General features: G+C 37.7%; 2 protein-coding genes and 1 long non-coding RNA gene across 3 annotated transcripts; 1 reads left to right on the top strand and 2 right to left on the bottom strand.

Annotated features, from left to right (window-relative positions):
- Positions 1-1,337: 1,337 nt before the first annotated feature.
- LOC125185702 (uncharacterized) lies at positions 1,338-2,704 on the top strand. The gene is made up of 2 exons (XR_016134447.1): positions 1,338-2,011; positions 2,168-2,704. It is a non-coding gene; the product is annotated as an uncharacterized LOC125185702 (long non-coding RNA).
- A 2,201-nt stretch (positions 2,705-4,905) lies between these two features.
- Positions 4,906-7,617, bottom strand: LOC125218369 (rop guanine nucleotide exchange factor 1-like). Its single transcript, XM_048120023.2, has 5 exons — positions 7,125-7,617; positions 6,650-6,766; positions 6,018-6,556; positions 5,535-5,897; positions 4,906-5,440 (listed from the first exon to the last, which is right to left on the bottom strand). The coding sequence occupies exons 1-5, from the start codon at positions 7,384-7,386 to the stop codon at positions 5,105-5,107; spliced, it is 1,617 nt and encodes a 538-aa protein (XP_047975980.1). The 5' UTR covers positions 7,387-7,617; the 3' UTR covers positions 4,906-5,104.
- A 4,432-nt stretch (positions 7,618-12,049) lies between these two features.
- Positions 12,050-16,355, bottom strand: LOC125218914 (Pseudouridine synthase family protein). Its single transcript, XM_048120717.2, has 15 exons — positions 16,141-16,355; positions 15,478-15,857; positions 15,249-15,369; positions 15,017-15,134; positions 14,527-14,651; positions 14,303-14,380; positions 13,688-13,756; positions 13,525-13,605; positions 13,296-13,415; positions 13,137-13,211; positions 12,976-13,056; positions 12,810-12,883; positions 12,674-12,734; positions 12,482-12,537; positions 12,050-12,250 (listed from the first exon to the last, which is right to left on the bottom strand). The coding sequence occupies exons 1-15, from the start codon at positions 16,288-16,290 to the stop codon at positions 12,169-12,171; spliced, it is 1,671 nt and encodes a 556-aa protein (XP_047976674.1). The 5' UTR covers positions 16,291-16,355; the 3' UTR covers positions 12,050-12,168.
- Positions 16,356-17,295: the final 940 nt, after the last annotated feature.

Here is a 17,295-nt window from a genome sequence, read left to right on the forward strand (position 1 = left end):
GTTCTGACACAGGTGACTGAAATTGGATTTTACAACACAACTGTCTACCGGATTATTTAAAAGTTACCCACAGCTATGCTTAGCTGATCTTTCTTAAAGTTAAACAGAAATGAAAATTTTTAATTTCAGTATTTTAATGAAATCCATTTGAATAATCCATATCAAGACTATACTCTTGATATTTTAAAATTCAATAGATATTCGATTACTTATAGTACAAGATATTTTTTAATCTATTTATGGAAAAGTATAATTTACTGAAAATATGTTCAAAATAAAATAGGTATATATCTTACATAAATTCATAATGATGTAGCAGAATATTTTTAATAAAGTCCAGCAATTTGATAGGATACTTTTTCCTATTTTATTATAAAAAAACCCTGAGTTTTTAGAGGGATTACACCAAAGGGAATGGATTTCCTACTGTGCTTCGTACACAATAGAGGGTGTTGTGAGCTATCGTAACAGTGTAGCATTTTATTTATAAAATAAAATATTAAAATAGACATTAACCCTCTTTCATGGAGGAAGCACAACAAGGGATCTATGCACTTCAACTTCACCAAGCCTTCAAATTAACATGGGCCTAAGAGAGAGACTTCTCGCACACCAAAATTACTAGAGTATTAGAATAATCCATCAATTTGATAGGTAACATTTTTCATTTGAAGCCTGAGTTTTTAGAGAGTTTTCACCGAGCTCCAAAATTAACATGGGCCTAAGAGCATCCTCAATGTGGCTCATTGAAAGCTCGAACTCGTCCCGCCGGGACGAGCTAGCAATGAGACCGGGTTGCATGCGTCCAATCTCGCCCGACAACTCGCGATGGAGGGGAGGCCGGCGAGCCAGTGCCTCCACCTCTCCACGTGGTGAGCTGGGATTGGCGTGTGACGCCCAGTCGCCATCGTAATTTCGGATTTTAAGTTTTTAAAATCCAAATATTGAAACAAAATAAAACTATTTAAATTAATTTTTGAAAAATAGCCGTTAATGGGCGTTGGAAATTTAAATTATGTAACTTTTATTTTATAATTTTATCAATGGAGTAATTTCTAGAATTTAATTATGTAATTTTTTTTTCTAATATTTTGTTAATGCACTTTCTAGTTTTTTATTGTGTCTATTAAATTATGCTTATGCAATCCGTGAATAGCGAATGAATGAAATGGTTAAGGGATAGGATTGTGGATGACCTAAGAAAGAGACTTCTCCCACGAAAATGAGCCCAGATAAAGACCCTTATCTTGCTTTAATAAGATATCTATCAAATGCTACATAAAAATATTTAGAACTTAAAAGTCTCATGTGAACTTTATTGTAAACATTAAACATGTAATTGACCATTCATTTTTCCTATTCTCACATCTTTCTTCCCAAACCCCAAAACCTATTATGTTCCTTTCTCTCTATAGAGATAGAGATAGAAGAAAAAGTGGGGTGGATATAGAGATGGTGGTGGGCGAGGGTGTTAATAATGACACAAGCAAGAGCAATAGGGTTTTATCATCAGAAACGAGGACTTCACAATCATCATTCTTTCCTTCTAAATAGAGTATACCCCAAAGAATGAACCATCTAATCTGATTTAATCACTCATATATTATATCCCTCTCTCTCACTACCACTCCCATTAATTATACCCTCTCTCTCATTTACTGTGCCTCACCTCTCTTCTTAAATAGAGCCACCAACTACTCCTTTTCTCCATCTCTTTCCCCATCTACTACTTCTCTCTCTCTCTCTTGTGTGTGTGAGAAAGAGAGAGGGAGGTTGAGGGTTTTGTTAAGGGCAAATTCATGGAGGGCTTATCAAAGGGTTTCTAACAGAGCTTATTGGCATTCTGTCCACCTCCTCCTATCATTTTTTGAGAAAAAAACATTACATAATGTGAAAATTATATATAAAAAATTGTTAGTTAGAGGAGGTGGGCATACTGCCAACTGATCTATGTTGGTTTCACTTTGTAAAACCCTCATGAATAATTTTCCACAACTGTCTCAAAATCAAGGTATGTTTGATCTCAAATTTTGTTATTTATTTATTTTATTGTAGTGGCTATAATAATGGCTTGTTACAAGTCATGAACCCTATATTTATATTTCATTTTGTTTGTGAAAGTGTTTCAAGAGTGCTGACTGATTCAGTTTTTGTTGAATTTGTTTAGGTTTTGTTGGAATCTCTATGTGAAAATCCAATCAAAGGCAGATGAATATATATGGAGGCCTATTATCGTTCATTAATTTCCTCTAATGGTTTTTGTGTTTGTTTTCTACAAAACTGAATATTCTAAAAACATCAAGAAATATTTTTGAGTACAGAAATGTGATTGCAGGAAGGACGTTGATGAAGATTTTGCCCTTTTCCGGAAAATAAAAGTTAAACATGGAAAAAGCTTATGCAAATTACACAGAGTGGTAGGGCAAAAAGGAAGAATATATTTTTAGTGCTTTTGGTTTTACAGTGGTTTTAATGTAGGCTCATGATTGATTTTTCTGACAATTTAGATAAAATAATCGTAGCATTTAAGGCGTTTTAATTTGTATAGGTTATTAATCTTCTCAAATACTACATGGCTAGTTCAAGATCATTTGACATCCATTTTTAAATTTCAAATTTTAAAATATTCATTAATTTCAGAAGTAGTATCTTCTTGTTTAATGTGGATTTGAGACCAATATAAACTATTATTGCACTTGTTATATGTGAATGCATGTTAATTGGGTGTTACTTCAGTTGATTAATTTTTTTGAGCCTGATGTTCTGAGGAAGTAATTAATGTTTTTAATTTTATATATCTGTATTTTCAGTTTACGTGTAGGGAAAGAATTTCTTGTTTAATGTAAATTTGAATAAGACAAGGACTAGAAATTTTTCTTGGATTATTTCGAGTATTGGCAAAAAAAAATGGCAGGGATGTAATTCAAAATAATTCTCAAAATTGTGTTTCATGTAAATAGTTTTGTAAATAATCTTACATAAAAAAGGGAATAGATAAAGGATTAAGAAGTAGCTAGTAGTAGGAAATTGGATTTAGAAAATAAATATTTGTACATTCCTTAAAGGAAATTGTTTTTTCCAAGGAAAGAATTTTACTCGAATTAAAAAGTTCACCCCATATAATCTTTCAAAATTATTCCACTTTATTTTTCAGCATGTTTATTTTACCTATATGATTTGCATATAATTATATTATATCCGTAATGAACTTTACCTGGTGTATTAGTGTATATATGTAATTATTTCCAAAAATATTTTTTCAATCTCAACCCCATGAAGTTCAATTATTTTGTCGAGTTATCAGTGGCTGAAATCATTTTAAGTGAGTTTGGAAGAGGTAAAAAATTTCTTTATTGGTTAAATAGATGATAGAAATAGAATCCACTCTATCAAATCATTAGGGCTTCTGTTGTTCCGATTTTTTCCATAAGCACGCACGCAGCTTTTATTCATATTTAAACCTTCTCTGTCAACTCATAATAACTTTCCCCTTAAATGTGGAGCCAAATCTCTAATCATATATACACCTACCCCTTATTAATATCGTATATATATTGATCGTTACCATTTTCATTATTTATGCACAATAATGATGATTTTAGATAAAGCATTCATTTCAAACTGAAGTGTGGCCCTTGATTTCATTCTTGATATATAATGTCTTTTTTTCATTTCGACCGTTATCATATAGTATAGATTAAAAATCAAATTTTGTCATATCTTAATAATTATTTTTATCAATATCTTGTTCGGGTGTTAGGAATTATATATTCAAGGTTATTAAATTGACACAAAACATATTTTCACATGCAATTTCATGTGGCTACAGCCTACAAAGTTAACTTATTTTATTTGCCAATTGCTCGTGTAATTAAATGTGGCTTAATTATTTGTTTATTCAACAGTATTATTCAGAACTAATGATCAATTAATGCATGAACTTTCACCTATTTTATGTTAGCATAATATCTGAAACGTTGCAGTAATGTGACATTTCAGTTTTAGTTGGCAATTTTATGGTTATGATTATGAAGAATGACTATCTCTATCTCTTCATTGTGGTCCACAATTTGAATTTTCTCTTGGTTTGTTACATTCATCACATTAAAAAATTAGGTAGTTATAGTTTGTTTTATAATTAAGAACAGCTGTGCAGTGAGAATTTCCGCAATTAAAGGTCGTTCCAGGTCTCAAACACACTAATACTAATTTACACGCCATGTATATATGATTTACAAGCTATTATGAATTTACCTAAACCACGCCAAAATAACGGGGGGAATAATCTAGTACTTGCAAATCTTGAACATATCAATACTATCAACGAAGTGTGAGTCACGCGTCATGTATGTTTTGCAAGCTATTACACACGAACGTGATTTTACCGAAACTATGCCGAAATAATGGGTTAAAGCAAACATTTGCCATGGCGTAAACGGACCAACTTTCCCTAACAAGGCAAAGCAATTTACAAGCTAGCAAGTGTAGCCATTTTCCATTCTTATATATAAATTCTGATGAAACATCATTCAATTGAGTAAGATGTTTGCAAAATCCATTTCTAATAATCCTACCAATTAAAGCCCCCATGACTTTTGCTCATTAAATGTCTCAACAACTCACTACATAATATTCTTTCATGAAAAATACAACACATCATCTTCTTATCAAGTAAAAATAGCTTCAAATAAACAAACATGCCAACTTCAACCATGATGATGCGTGGTCTATTTTTTTTTTTTTTGATATATATAAAATTCGACTTACAAATATTTTGGTAGTATATAAAGTCTTTGTGAAATTTATAAAATCACCACTTTACCATGTTAGTTAGTATGCGTTATATCAAGAATTGCACAAATATACGATAAACAGAAGCAAACGAACAACACACATCATGGAAAGTTATCGTAATAACTAGACTTCGATTACCTAGGTCGATCTCAAAATTATCTATAACCGTGGATTACAAACTATAACGATCGTCACTTCTAATCCGTTGATTCAGATTCACAAAATATCGAGGAAAAAAAAATTATAAAAAGAGAGCGAAATTCTGTTAATTCTAAGCACGAAGGGAATACATAGAGAAATTCCATTCGGATTACAAACTATAGCCATCACTGTGTCTAATCTGTTGGCTTTGTGAACGGCGTAATCTACTGGGCCGCTGCGTTACAGGGACTGAGTAACGGAACGGAGACCCTACGAGCGATGATGATGATGAGAATGAGCTTTGATTCGAGAAGAATTTCTGGTTATACAGATCATGGTGAGCACCCACTGATCCTCTGCGGCTGAGCATGGCGTGTGACTCTGCCAGAGCGCGTTGTCTGGTGGCATCGTCTACGTACAGAAGATCATCGATCCTTGCCAACAAGTTGAAGGCTATGCTCTCCAGCACCCTCGAGTAGCTTTCAAGAATCGACTGCCCAACATCCTTCATCATAGCAATAAGCAGAGCCATTTGAATCATTACTCGGACAAATTCAACATGTGTTTAATGCATCGGATTCATAACACGAAATCCTTACCATGTTATATTGAATCTTGTTCGTGTCGAGAGATGTCTGAGGGAGGCCGGGGAAGTGGAGCTTTAAGTTCTTGAGGAGCGTTTCAGCGCGATGAGCAAAGAGTTTGCTCTTTTCAGCATCACCTGTGGGGCCCTTCACCGTGCTTCCCCAGAATAAGCTCGTTTTCGAGTGGTTTAGCTTCTTCTTCTTATTCTTCTTCTGATATCTCAGCTTCCAGAAGTGAATGGCGGCCTCAAGCCTATTTGCTACTTCCATAGTAGTATATTCTGATGAAAGATCGAAGTAGCTAAGAAGACGATCCGGGGAGAACTGATCTGCAGTTATGTAACGGTATAAGACATCGCCTAAACACGCCTTGTCTGTCTGACAAATAGAACAAACAGTAGATCAGTAAACAGCAACATAAGATTCAACAGAGGATTCAGCAATGCATAACTAACAAATCGAGTTTAGATAGTAGCCGAAGAGACATAAATGAGATACCTTAGGCAAGCTGTCGAGGTAGACTTGTGGCACTTCCATATCTGAAAGAACACTGCCATTGATCGCGAGAGCAGCTTTGAATATCTGCTGCGTGCATTCCTTGCACTGCTGCAAAACCATTCTTGACTCATCCGAAAGACCATTTGCCGGAACCTTTGGGAAAGGCAGCCACCATTTTTCCTCGAGTGTTGTGGAAGGCCTACTTGAAGGTGGCGAACTTTGATATGGTTTGATGTGTTCAGCATCACCAACGATGATACCTCGATCAACATAACGAAACTCAGTGTCGTGAAACCTGTCTAAAATGCTGATCAACATCCCGTCTAGCTTCTTGAGCGCTGGAAGGTTCAGGTACAGGTCGGATCTCTGCTGAGTCACCATGATCTCGAAGCTCCCACCACCAGGGAATTCTTGAACAGACGGAATAAGCTCAACAATGGAGTCGCTAACGCACAAAAGCCACTCCATCTCTCGCTGCCACATTGATCTCCTCTGTGGAGCCAGTGGCTCCAACTTCCAGAGCTCTCCAAATACACTAGCTGTAGATTTACAACGAACGAGTGTAAAGAGTAGATACAACGAAACCATCACACGAACCACATTGTGAAATCGAGTTAGTGAAATGTACTGACCAGCAAGATTAGTGATTGCGTTGGAGATTGCTAGAGCACTGCTTACTCCCTTCCCTCCACCAGACATGTCCTCACCGAGTAACAACTTTGCGAACCGTTCCTTCATGAATTCAACCTCTGTAACCATTCAATCAGGAAAGACTTAGCTAATCCACAGATCAAATCATCATAATTTTCTATCCCAAACCAAAATCAAGACCAAACTGTTTCACACTGCTCATTTTCTAATCGATTCTTCCTCGAGAAGAGACAAAGATCTAGCTTCAAACATTTTGCATATCGACATTGTAAATCTAACTAAAACCTAAACAGCAAACAAACATTTTCCTCGAAGAAGATGATATATGGACGAATTCCACACAATTCTTCATGTATAACACTACAATTATACGTACAATCGACGATTCCATCAATTAATCAATTCAACAATCAAATCAACTAAAAACCTAAAGTGAATCGGAAGCTGAAAACTCACCGGAAAGCTCAGGCGGCTCAGGCTTATCCGTATCCCGCTTCTCCGCCGCATAGACGACGTGTCTACCCCCGACAACCGGCAGCATGATCGGCGGCGGCGTCAAACACTCGGAAGCCAAATCGCGGCGGCGATCGGAAGAAAACGTGGCGGCACTGGAAGTGGAGCTCTCCGACTCACTGACGTCGGCGTCATCGAAACGGCGCGATTGCAGGTCCTCGAACTCTTCATCCGACGGAGAAACGACGCTATCAGTATCAGCCATTTCACAAAGCAAAATTCACCGATCTTCTTAAGCAGTCGAAATTGGGGGAAATGTGGCCAATGCTAAGCTTCAACGGCACAATTTCGACAGCGGCGTGGAGAGCGCATAAAAAAGCAAGTGCGTGTTAGTGTGTGAGAGAGAAAAGTAGAGAGCGAGAGGAAGAGGAGGAGGAGGAGGAGCCCCACCGTTACATGGTGGAGCTCGACTTTATACCGCCATTGTCGTCTCTTTAATTTCTTTCTCTTTTTCTTTTATTTTTTTTTCTTTTTAAGGGAATTAACTGAAATTGTTGTTGACTAAGATTACGGTTTTAGTCAAACATGCTAATGACTTTATATTTTGGGATAAATTCCTTGTTTTGCCACACAAAATTTCTTATTACTATATCTATCCATTATCCATCATTTTAATAATGAATACCATCTTTTGCCATACAATATTTCTTTTTTTAAATATTACTTAATCTATCCACTATGAATAATTTAAATAATGAAGAATAGGAGTTTTAATCAAAGTTAATAGTTTTAGCAATGAATAATAGTATGAATTTTAATAAAAATTAATTAAGTATGAGAAAAATAGAAAGAAAGATTAGTTAATACTATTAGTGTGAGTGAAGAAAAAAGCCCACTTCATTAAGATTTGAGAAATATAATTAATTGAAAATTGGAAAACATAACTATTGATTGTGGTATTAACAATACAATCTTCGTCCAAAACTCTAATGGAGTTATATCTTTTTTATTTCATTTTGATCCTTCTAAAAAATTTAATCCATTTTCATTTTCATTTTCAATGATATTGCCCTCCACTTTCATTTTTTAGGTTCTCTTTTAACTTTACTCGTAATTTTATTAATCAGATAATGTTTCACTCCAAGAATATTATTCTAATACTGTTTTATACCATATAGCACAACACTATCATTTATAATCACCATTTAATTTATTAACTCAAAACCAAAGCAAAAAAATTATAGATAAAATTTAATCTATTGAATAATCAACTTTAATAAGGGCATCCGCAAATGGGGCGGACGATGCATCGTCCGTCGCATCGTCCGCCACTGCATCATCGTGGACGATGGGTAACCCATCGTCCGCGGACGATGCGCAGAGGATACCCATCGTCCGTCGCATCGTCCGCCACTGTGGACGAGGCGGACGATGGGTCACGGACGATGCGACGCGGTTTAGTTTTATTCCTCTTTCACTTCATTTTTCTCACTTCACTCTCATCAAATTCACTACATTTTCAAGCAAAATGGATTCCGGAGATTATCCGAATAGTCCGATGTTCGGTGGTGCACGATGGCCAGGTACAGAACCCGACGAATACCGGCCATTCGACACCAACGCCGAGTACGATCCCGACTTTTCCACCGACTCATACGGGCTGTCCGACATGGAACCGTCTCCAAACCGCCCCTCCGCTGCCGCCGCCGCTTCTGGGTCCGCCTCCAATAAGAAGCCGACCAAGGCACGAGCCCAGAAGTTGCCTACAACGGAGGTATGTGAAGAGTTCGCCCCGGGAAGGACGAACTACTCCGACCCCGAATCCATCGTCTTGACGAGATGTTGGATTGATGTTTCGGAGGATCCGGTGTACGCCAACAACCAGAGGTGACTGCGTATTGGGAGCGCATCGCCGAGAAATACAACGCGGCCAAGCCTACGAACGCGCACAAGCACTGGGATCAAATAAAGAAGCAGGTAAATTTGTTCGTGGCGGAGTACGAGAAGTACGAGAGGGAGCAGGCCAGTGGCGAGAGTCTCGCGGATGTGCGGGACAAAGCGATGCAGTCGTACTTTTCATTGTACGACGATTTCAAGCACTACCAGTCCTGGGTGCTCTTGAGGGACAAGCAGAAGTTCGTTGGTGGTGTGATTCCCCAATCGACGGCGGCGAGGAGGAGGACGTCGAAGCGCACCTTCAATGATTATACAAGTAGCGATAGCGGCGCGTCTCCGATGGACCTCAACAGTCCGGTGTTCTAGGATGAGAGTTCCGGCACACCGATGTCCTCCCGGCGTCCCCCTGGCGTCAAGGCTGCCAAGGGCAAGGGCAAGGCCACATCAACCTCCGTCGCGCCGCCTGACCAGGCCCCGTCGCCGACCCCGAGTTCGACGCCATCCGCGACTTCGACTGCGGCCCATGCGTACGCGGATTTGGCGGCCTCCTCCGACTACCGGACGTTGTTGGACGCGCACACCACCCTCATGCAGGCGACCAACCCGGCTCAAATCGAGGGGATCCAGCGGATGATCGATGGTCTCAGCCGCAAGTTGGGACTTCTCTAGACTAGCCTCCTTTTTTTGTATTTAGTGCTTTTTTTATTTCTTATTTTGTAACTTTTTTTTAATTAAGTAAAATTAGAATTTCCCTTTAATTGTGTTGTTTTTATTTGTTTATTATTTTTATTTACATTTGCAAACATAAAAATATAAATACAAAATAGTAAAATGCTTAGGGCGTCGCTTAGAGCGGACTATAGTCCACCCCACTGCAGGTGGAATAGGAGGAGGATAAAATGCTGATGTGGCGGTGCATAGGGCGTCGCTTAGGACGTTCCATTGTGGATGCCCTAAGTTCTAGTATCAACAAAATTTAAAATTTGAAAGCTCTGAAAAGCAACATTGATGTAGCACTTCAGCACTATCTTTGTTGTAGATGAAATTATTGCCAACTTTAGGTGAAATTTTGATATGCAAAACTAAATGCATATTCATAGTCTCAGCCATTATCAAAAAGCATCTAAATTTGTCAATGAAGTTCTTGCACGAATTGTGTAACGGTTCATTTATTATCTTTGGGTAAATAAGATCACATAATATAGAAGAAGATATTAATTCAAGAAAAAGGGACAAATGGTAACACCGCACATAAATATAGTTGGGCTACTAAACCTAACTAAACATAAACATACCCTAAAATGAGAGTTTTTACGAATCATGGGCTGATTAACTAATTTAATTGGGGGAAATGTGTTGAATTGAATAGCACATAATTCTGACTGCGTAGGTTTTCAAAAAGAAAAAGAATAATTAATTAGTCTATAACTAATTGGTAGTATTTACAATAGCGTTCTACCAATGGCCACGAACATTTGTTGAACATTTTGAAGTACTATATTATTTTTTCGCAAATTTCAAAATTAATACTATACATAATCATAAACATATATTTTACATATCGATGATTGATTCCAACTACATTTAAATGTTTAAATATGGACGATTGAATTACATACAATTGTTTATGATTTAATTAATTAAGGCTTCAATTTTTGACTGATTGAGGCTTAAATTGAAGTTTGCATCATCAACTAAATGTCATCTAATCGGCCATATTTCGTATCATTAAATGAATGTCACTCAATTGCCCGCATCCTTTAATCTACACCGGAATATGTCATCGATGTGTAATTAACATCTCAACATAAGTTCATGATACTTATTATATACCAACTTCTAAATTTGTGTAAAAAATCAATATTTCCAAAAATTACATGATATTAGGCGCTATAATCCTTTTTTATTTGAGGAGAGATTTTACAAATTCATCAATGTAATGCAATTATTATAATTTATATCATCAAATTTTGAATTGCATAGTAATCAAGTACCAATATAATTTAGTACTGTGTTTGTTGAAAGTTTGTGGATTCAATCATAGAGAAGAAATTATTGTTTGAAAATTAACCCAAACAAAAAGGAAATTTCAATTACAAAAAGTATTAACTGAATGACAAAGTAATAATACTACTCTCACCTACAACGGAATTAATATTGTACTCCATTATATACAGGTGTAACAAACATATACATAAAGCATTTAATTTAAATTCAGAAATAAACACACATTACACCAAATAATATCAAATATTCTGCACTCAATGAATAGTGCATTATTGCAAATTTAATTTGTGGAGCCATTGCCTATTGGAAGGTTGATTTTAGTGTACCAAGAATTTAATTTTTGAAGCCACCATGATCACTAAGAATTTAAAGTGCCATTGAATTTCTGAATTATTATTTTATTATAACAGAGGGTTTGTTGCAAAGTAATTGAGGGCAGTTATAAAATTTAAGCACTCATCAATATTTTAGATCCCAGCATTATATTTTTGTTGATGCGCTATTTAATTGATTGTAGGGTTCTTCTATATATGTTAGCAAAATGCCATCAATGCGTACCAATAGAATTGAAATATTTATTGATCGATAATATATTGAAAGGGAATGATATACTACTCCATACTAGGAATGTTGTAATTTTTTGGGCTATAAATTCTTAATTATTATTGTTGTAATCTTTCTCTTGATGATTTTATATTTGTGATAAATAAACACACCCATGTGTCATTTAAACTAGAAAATAATATGCAACTCTTGGAGAATTAAAAATCACATTTTTCCTAAATGATTATTGGTTTTTATTTGTACATAGAGAACTCACTCATTTTTAGGATGCCGTCTTATCATATTTTCACAAGATGACATGAAATAGTTATCTAAAGGCCCCGTTTGATAGGCCGGATTAGCCAAGATAAGGCCTTTGACTATTGGTATCAAAGCGAGGCTACGTTTGGGGAGGGCCCGAGGTAGAAAGCCCTCAAAATCACGGTTTTGGGCTGATCGCGATAGCCAAGCTAGTTCACACATTAAACCAAGGAAAGGACTTCATAAAAAGTCCCAATAAAATAGAACCAAAATTGAATGTTTACGTTTGAAATGAAAAAAAGAGAGTCTGAAATGAAAGTTTGGCACAAAGAAGCATTACTCAGGCTTGGAAGCAATCCATCTTCACATCTGTGACATCAAGTTGCAATATTTCTGCTCTGCATCCTAGGATCGAACCGACACTGAAAAAATAGTGTAAAATGGGTGAAATGAACTGATGTTGGGATCTGTCGAACAACTTGAAATTCGATATAATACTAAATTTTTAGAGTAGCTATTGAGGTTTCAGACATTATACGTATCCAACCAAGTACTAAGATAGTAGAAAGAAACACTGGTCTGGAGATTTAAGACGAGCGAATCCAGCTAAAATCTAAGATATAGATGATGACTACATAAAAGTGGTTTCATACTTGGGATATGTACGTCCGAGATCTCCATGAACGAATTCCTTGATGTAAGTTCCAGCCTGGCCGCAGATAAAAGCATCAACTTATCAGCTTTTTTTCCCGAAAATTCAAGAAAAAGAAAGATGCAAATTTCTACTATAATTATCACTGTAATGGGATAAGTCAATCTTACACCAGTGTAAGAGATTACTTAACCTGAGTGCACAAGTGCAAAAGAAAATATTGAGAACTACCAGCTATCTTCTCTATTTTCATCCTGAAATATGAGATAAATGTAAATAAATCTGCAAAGGAGAAGTATAGTGAAACATTTATGTAAAAATATTCTTACCAATGTATGATTTTTTCACGTTCTAGTGGACTTCGACGATGGAGGACTCTCACTGGTGTTTTCTGCAAAACTTTCTGCACAAGAAAATGGAACAGCTAACCAGCTGTTTTGCCAAAGAACAAGCTCGAGAATAAAAACAAAAAACGACGTAGATAATAAAGCAAACCAGATCCGTGAACGATGATAACTTTTGCTCATCTTCATTTTCAAAGGGGCGAGAAATCCACACCAGTGCAACATACTGTTTCTGCAAATACAAATTGAAACCTTTTAGGACTACTGGTCATTGCGAGTCTACCGCCCAACTATTAAAAGCTAAAGGTATACCTGCTTTTCTGCTTCTCCTTCACGCATCAGTTCCCAACCCTGACTACCCAAAAACCTAAGATTCTTCACTTGCACCTGCACAAGCCAGTACGTTTTTCTTCATAATTCATTACATGTATGATGAGCAGGAAATACATGATCAACTTTACTAGGGCATACAAGTTTGCTTTCCAAGCTATTTATCTTCGTTTCAATCTCCTTTATCAACAGATCAGAAGGGAATTGGCGTGCATTTAGGATCTCAACCAGAAAAGGTCGCCCAGTACCCAGCATGCGCACCTGCGTAGATATTTACTACATGCATGTAAGAGAGCTACAAAAGAGAGGGGCAGATGTTCAAATAAGAACTGCCAACTATTAGTGGTGATGATAAGATTGAGTTCTCTACATCAATGTCTTCTCTCCCGGCAGCATGGAACTTGTACTTGTCACCCTGGCAGATGGGGAGGATGTTGCTACCAACGATTTCCTGCAAAACAAGGAAAAAATTTATGTGTCTAGTCTAGATAGTCCAAAATAATCCCCAAATTTCAATCTTGAAGCTTCTTCACCTCAACAGATGCTTCACCCATTCGTTCATCATCTATAATCCAGCGTGACTGGCTGACATTTCTAGAGTACTGTATCAAAATGAGTAATAGCATAATTCAGGGAATTTTCGCCCAGGTTAACCCAAACTGAATAGACCTTTTAACAATAGCGAACATTATGAATAAGGTGGACTGCAGATATGACAAATAAGCATCTAAGTCAACTAAATCCTAGAATGATCTATCACAAAAGATCTCCAAATACCTCCCCACCCCACATCTTCAAAAGAAAACGTTGACCTTTGTAATACATGGACGCTATTTTATGCAAGTAATGCTTATACTAATTGAACTTGATATGATAGAGCTTATTCATATGGGTTTATATGCTGGTCAACTTAATAGATTTAATGAGCAAAATCTTACATTTGTAACTATCACTGTTCCTGCTCAAAAAATTCATATTCAGTGAAATAATGAAAAGTGTAGAATAACGCCAAAGTGCCACCAACCCATCATTATAGATGAATCTCAAATGGCATAAGAAAATGAACCCAAGGCTTTTAATGATCAAAAGATTGACTGTCATCAGAATTCAGCATCATACATATTATGTTTGTGATAAAGTTGTTGCACCTTAAGATATCTCCCACCAACATAGACAGAAGTCTTATAGCATTGAAAAACCAAGGAGCAGCACCCATTTCCATTGACCTGAAAATAAATCATCACCCATAAAGCGTTGAAATTTGAAATTCAGTAGGCGTGGCAGTAAATAAAATAAAGAACTTAAGCTCCTTATACAGGATAAGTTGGAAAAGAAGGAAAGAAGGAAACAAGAAATCAGGACTCACACACACCTTCTCTAGTGGGAATTTTGACAAACCCGCCTGATCACCTTTGCACCCATTTGAAGATTTGGAAGTGAGGTCATGGCTTTCAACCTTTTGCAAGTCGGAAGAGTTCTTCAAGGTATCAGTGTCATCTGTCAATTTAACAGGAAGAACATATATAATGTGCAGAATCCAAGACAAAATATTTCACACGACCATATTCACTGCTATGATGATTCAATGCCTATTCTACAACTATAGTGCTCAGTTTAACATATGGCATAATAAAGAGCGTTCTCCGAAGCATTTATTGAGTAAATACTTCACAAGTAGTAATTGATAATGCAAAAGGGACCAACCTTTTAATAAGCATATGCTAAATACGTTTAATACTACAGTGTTATAATTTCAATCACATATACAAGTTCAGATTATTATGACTCTGCTAGTGCACCGGGATGATATTTGCACTACTGCGTTGAGGATATAACTGGAAGGAGAAAGGAAAGTGACTTGCCTATTTTCCTCCTCTTATAGCAGCCATTGCTCTCACTAATGGGCTCTTTCTCGGATAGTGCATCAGAAAGTGTGTATGTTAATTGAACTCGGAACGAATTCTCATTACATTTTACATCCTGCAATAGTCACCAAAATATAAACAGTATACTGGGATAACTACGAAAGAACCAACAGAGCGCCAAATGCAAAATAAGATTTAAAACACCACTAAGGAAAGACTCAAATAATACCAACAACTTCTCCAAGGGATTTGTAATTGACAATTTCAAGAAATCTTTCACTGTAATGCCTGAAGATGGGAACTTTTCTGTGAACCAAGATTCAGAACTATACTTCTCTTTTATATATGACCTGAAAACGAGCAATCCATGGTTACTTTTACATGAATTATATCTTTAACAATACAAAGATTTTCCCAGCCATAATGATATTGCATATCCAAGAATCTAGATCACTAACCAAACTGCCTGCTCATTATCGACCACAACCGGGGGCAGGGACACTTGGAGACAGAAGCTATCAATTTGATAGCCCCCTTGGTTTACAGGGTCTGCAACTGCTGCAGCAAAATCGCAAGCATGACTCTTTTTCACCGAAATTCCATTGTCATCAATATATAGGAACTGCAAAATGCCTAGACAAACCCTGCAAACCTCCTGTAAATCTTGTTCTACGTTAACCATATCTTTACTTTCCCCAACACTACCATTAGCAGCTCCAGCATCACCATGCTCTGCCACTTCGCGAAGAATCACATCCAGAAGAGGTGTTGTAACCGAAGGACGAGAACATATATGCTCGTGTAGACCAAATTGCTTAAGTATACAGCGTGCACAAACCTGCATCAATAATGAGAGCTTTAGCATACAAATCATACATCATGTGCACCACCACTATGTAACAGTCAATCAATTTCGGGATCTAAAATTAGGTCAATTACAATTTCCAGTCCATATAATTGGATTGCATAGAGTGAATTTGGGAATAGTTTGTCTAATTTCTATAGAAGTATTTCCAATTGCAATAGCAAAGCGATCAATTACAAACTGCTGCGCTCTTGTGAACTAAATTGGAAATTAATAAAGCAGGAAAAATAATATAAATGGTGAGGGAAGAACTAACGCCATTGGACAGCAAGTCCTTGAGGACTGGCGGCGGCAGAGAGCGGGCGGCGCGGCGGAGGAACACTAGGTCGTCATTGTCAGTTCCAGCGGCGGAGCTAACGTGCGCGGTTGTGGTATCACTGTGAAGTGCGGCGCCGTTGCTGGCCATTTGATTCCGACTATAGGGAGACGGCGGTAGTTATTTCCCTCTGTAAATTTTGTAAACGAATTTTACCAAGTCAACAAGAGATCACCATTTTATATAGTACACGTCATATTTACTATTTTAGCCTCCTTAATTTCACAACTCCTAATATAAGAGCATCTTCAATGGTGCTTAGGCCAGCCATAGGTCAACCGCAATAAAAATAATTCAAAATATAATACATTTACGGAATTAAAATTGCGATATACGGAATTAAATTTACGACACATATACGGGAAAAATAATCCATTCCATTAAAAAAAAAGTACTAAGATTTTAAAAAAAAAGTACATATTTTTTTTTAAAAAAAAGGGCTTCAGCAAACGAGCCCCGCCACTCTCTACTCCTCATCGCCGTCGCCGCTACCGCCACCCGTGGTATCTGAGCCCAGGTCGGAACCCCCAGCCGTGACCTCGCGATCTCTAAATCAGCATGCATGCTCTCGAGCATCTCGTAAAGAAACCTCTTCTCCGTGGGGTCAGTGGCGTTCTTCCACTCTCGGAAGACCTGTAACATCTGAGCCCGCGTTTGGTTACGCGAATGGAGAGTGTACTCGAGTGGGGCGGCTGGGAGGGCGGAGGACTGGACCTCGCGGGGCGATAGGGGGGATCCGCCCCTCGCAGCCCGCTGCGCCCGCTTCTGTCCAACCGGGCGGGGGCGACCAGTAAATGAAGGAGGGGATGGAAACTCCTCAGCATCCGGGGGGAGGTCGTGGGATCCGCCGCTGCTGCCGCTGTAGTCGCCGCTATAGTTCAGTCGCTGCTTTTTCGGCCACCCAGCGTCGTACCCCGCCCGGAACTTCTCGGAGTCCTTCAACAACAAGAAGCACTCCCAGAAGGTGAACTCCTTATACTTCCCCTCCAAGGGGAACTGACTCGCGGCTATCCTCCGGGCGTCGTCCTCAGTCTGCCCACTTCTGAGCTGACGGAGGGCGTTGGCGTACAAATTCGCAAAACGGCCCACCGCGGC

The sequence above is a fragment of the Salvia hispanica genome, chromosome 1, assembly GCF_029641045.1.
Source record: "Salvia hispanica isolate PSC_SH4W2 chromosome 1, Shi_PSC_v1, whole genome shotgun sequence".
Taxonomy (NCBI): domain Eukaryota; kingdom Viridiplantae; phylum Streptophyta; class Magnoliopsida; order Lamiales; family Lamiaceae; genus Salvia; species Salvia hispanica.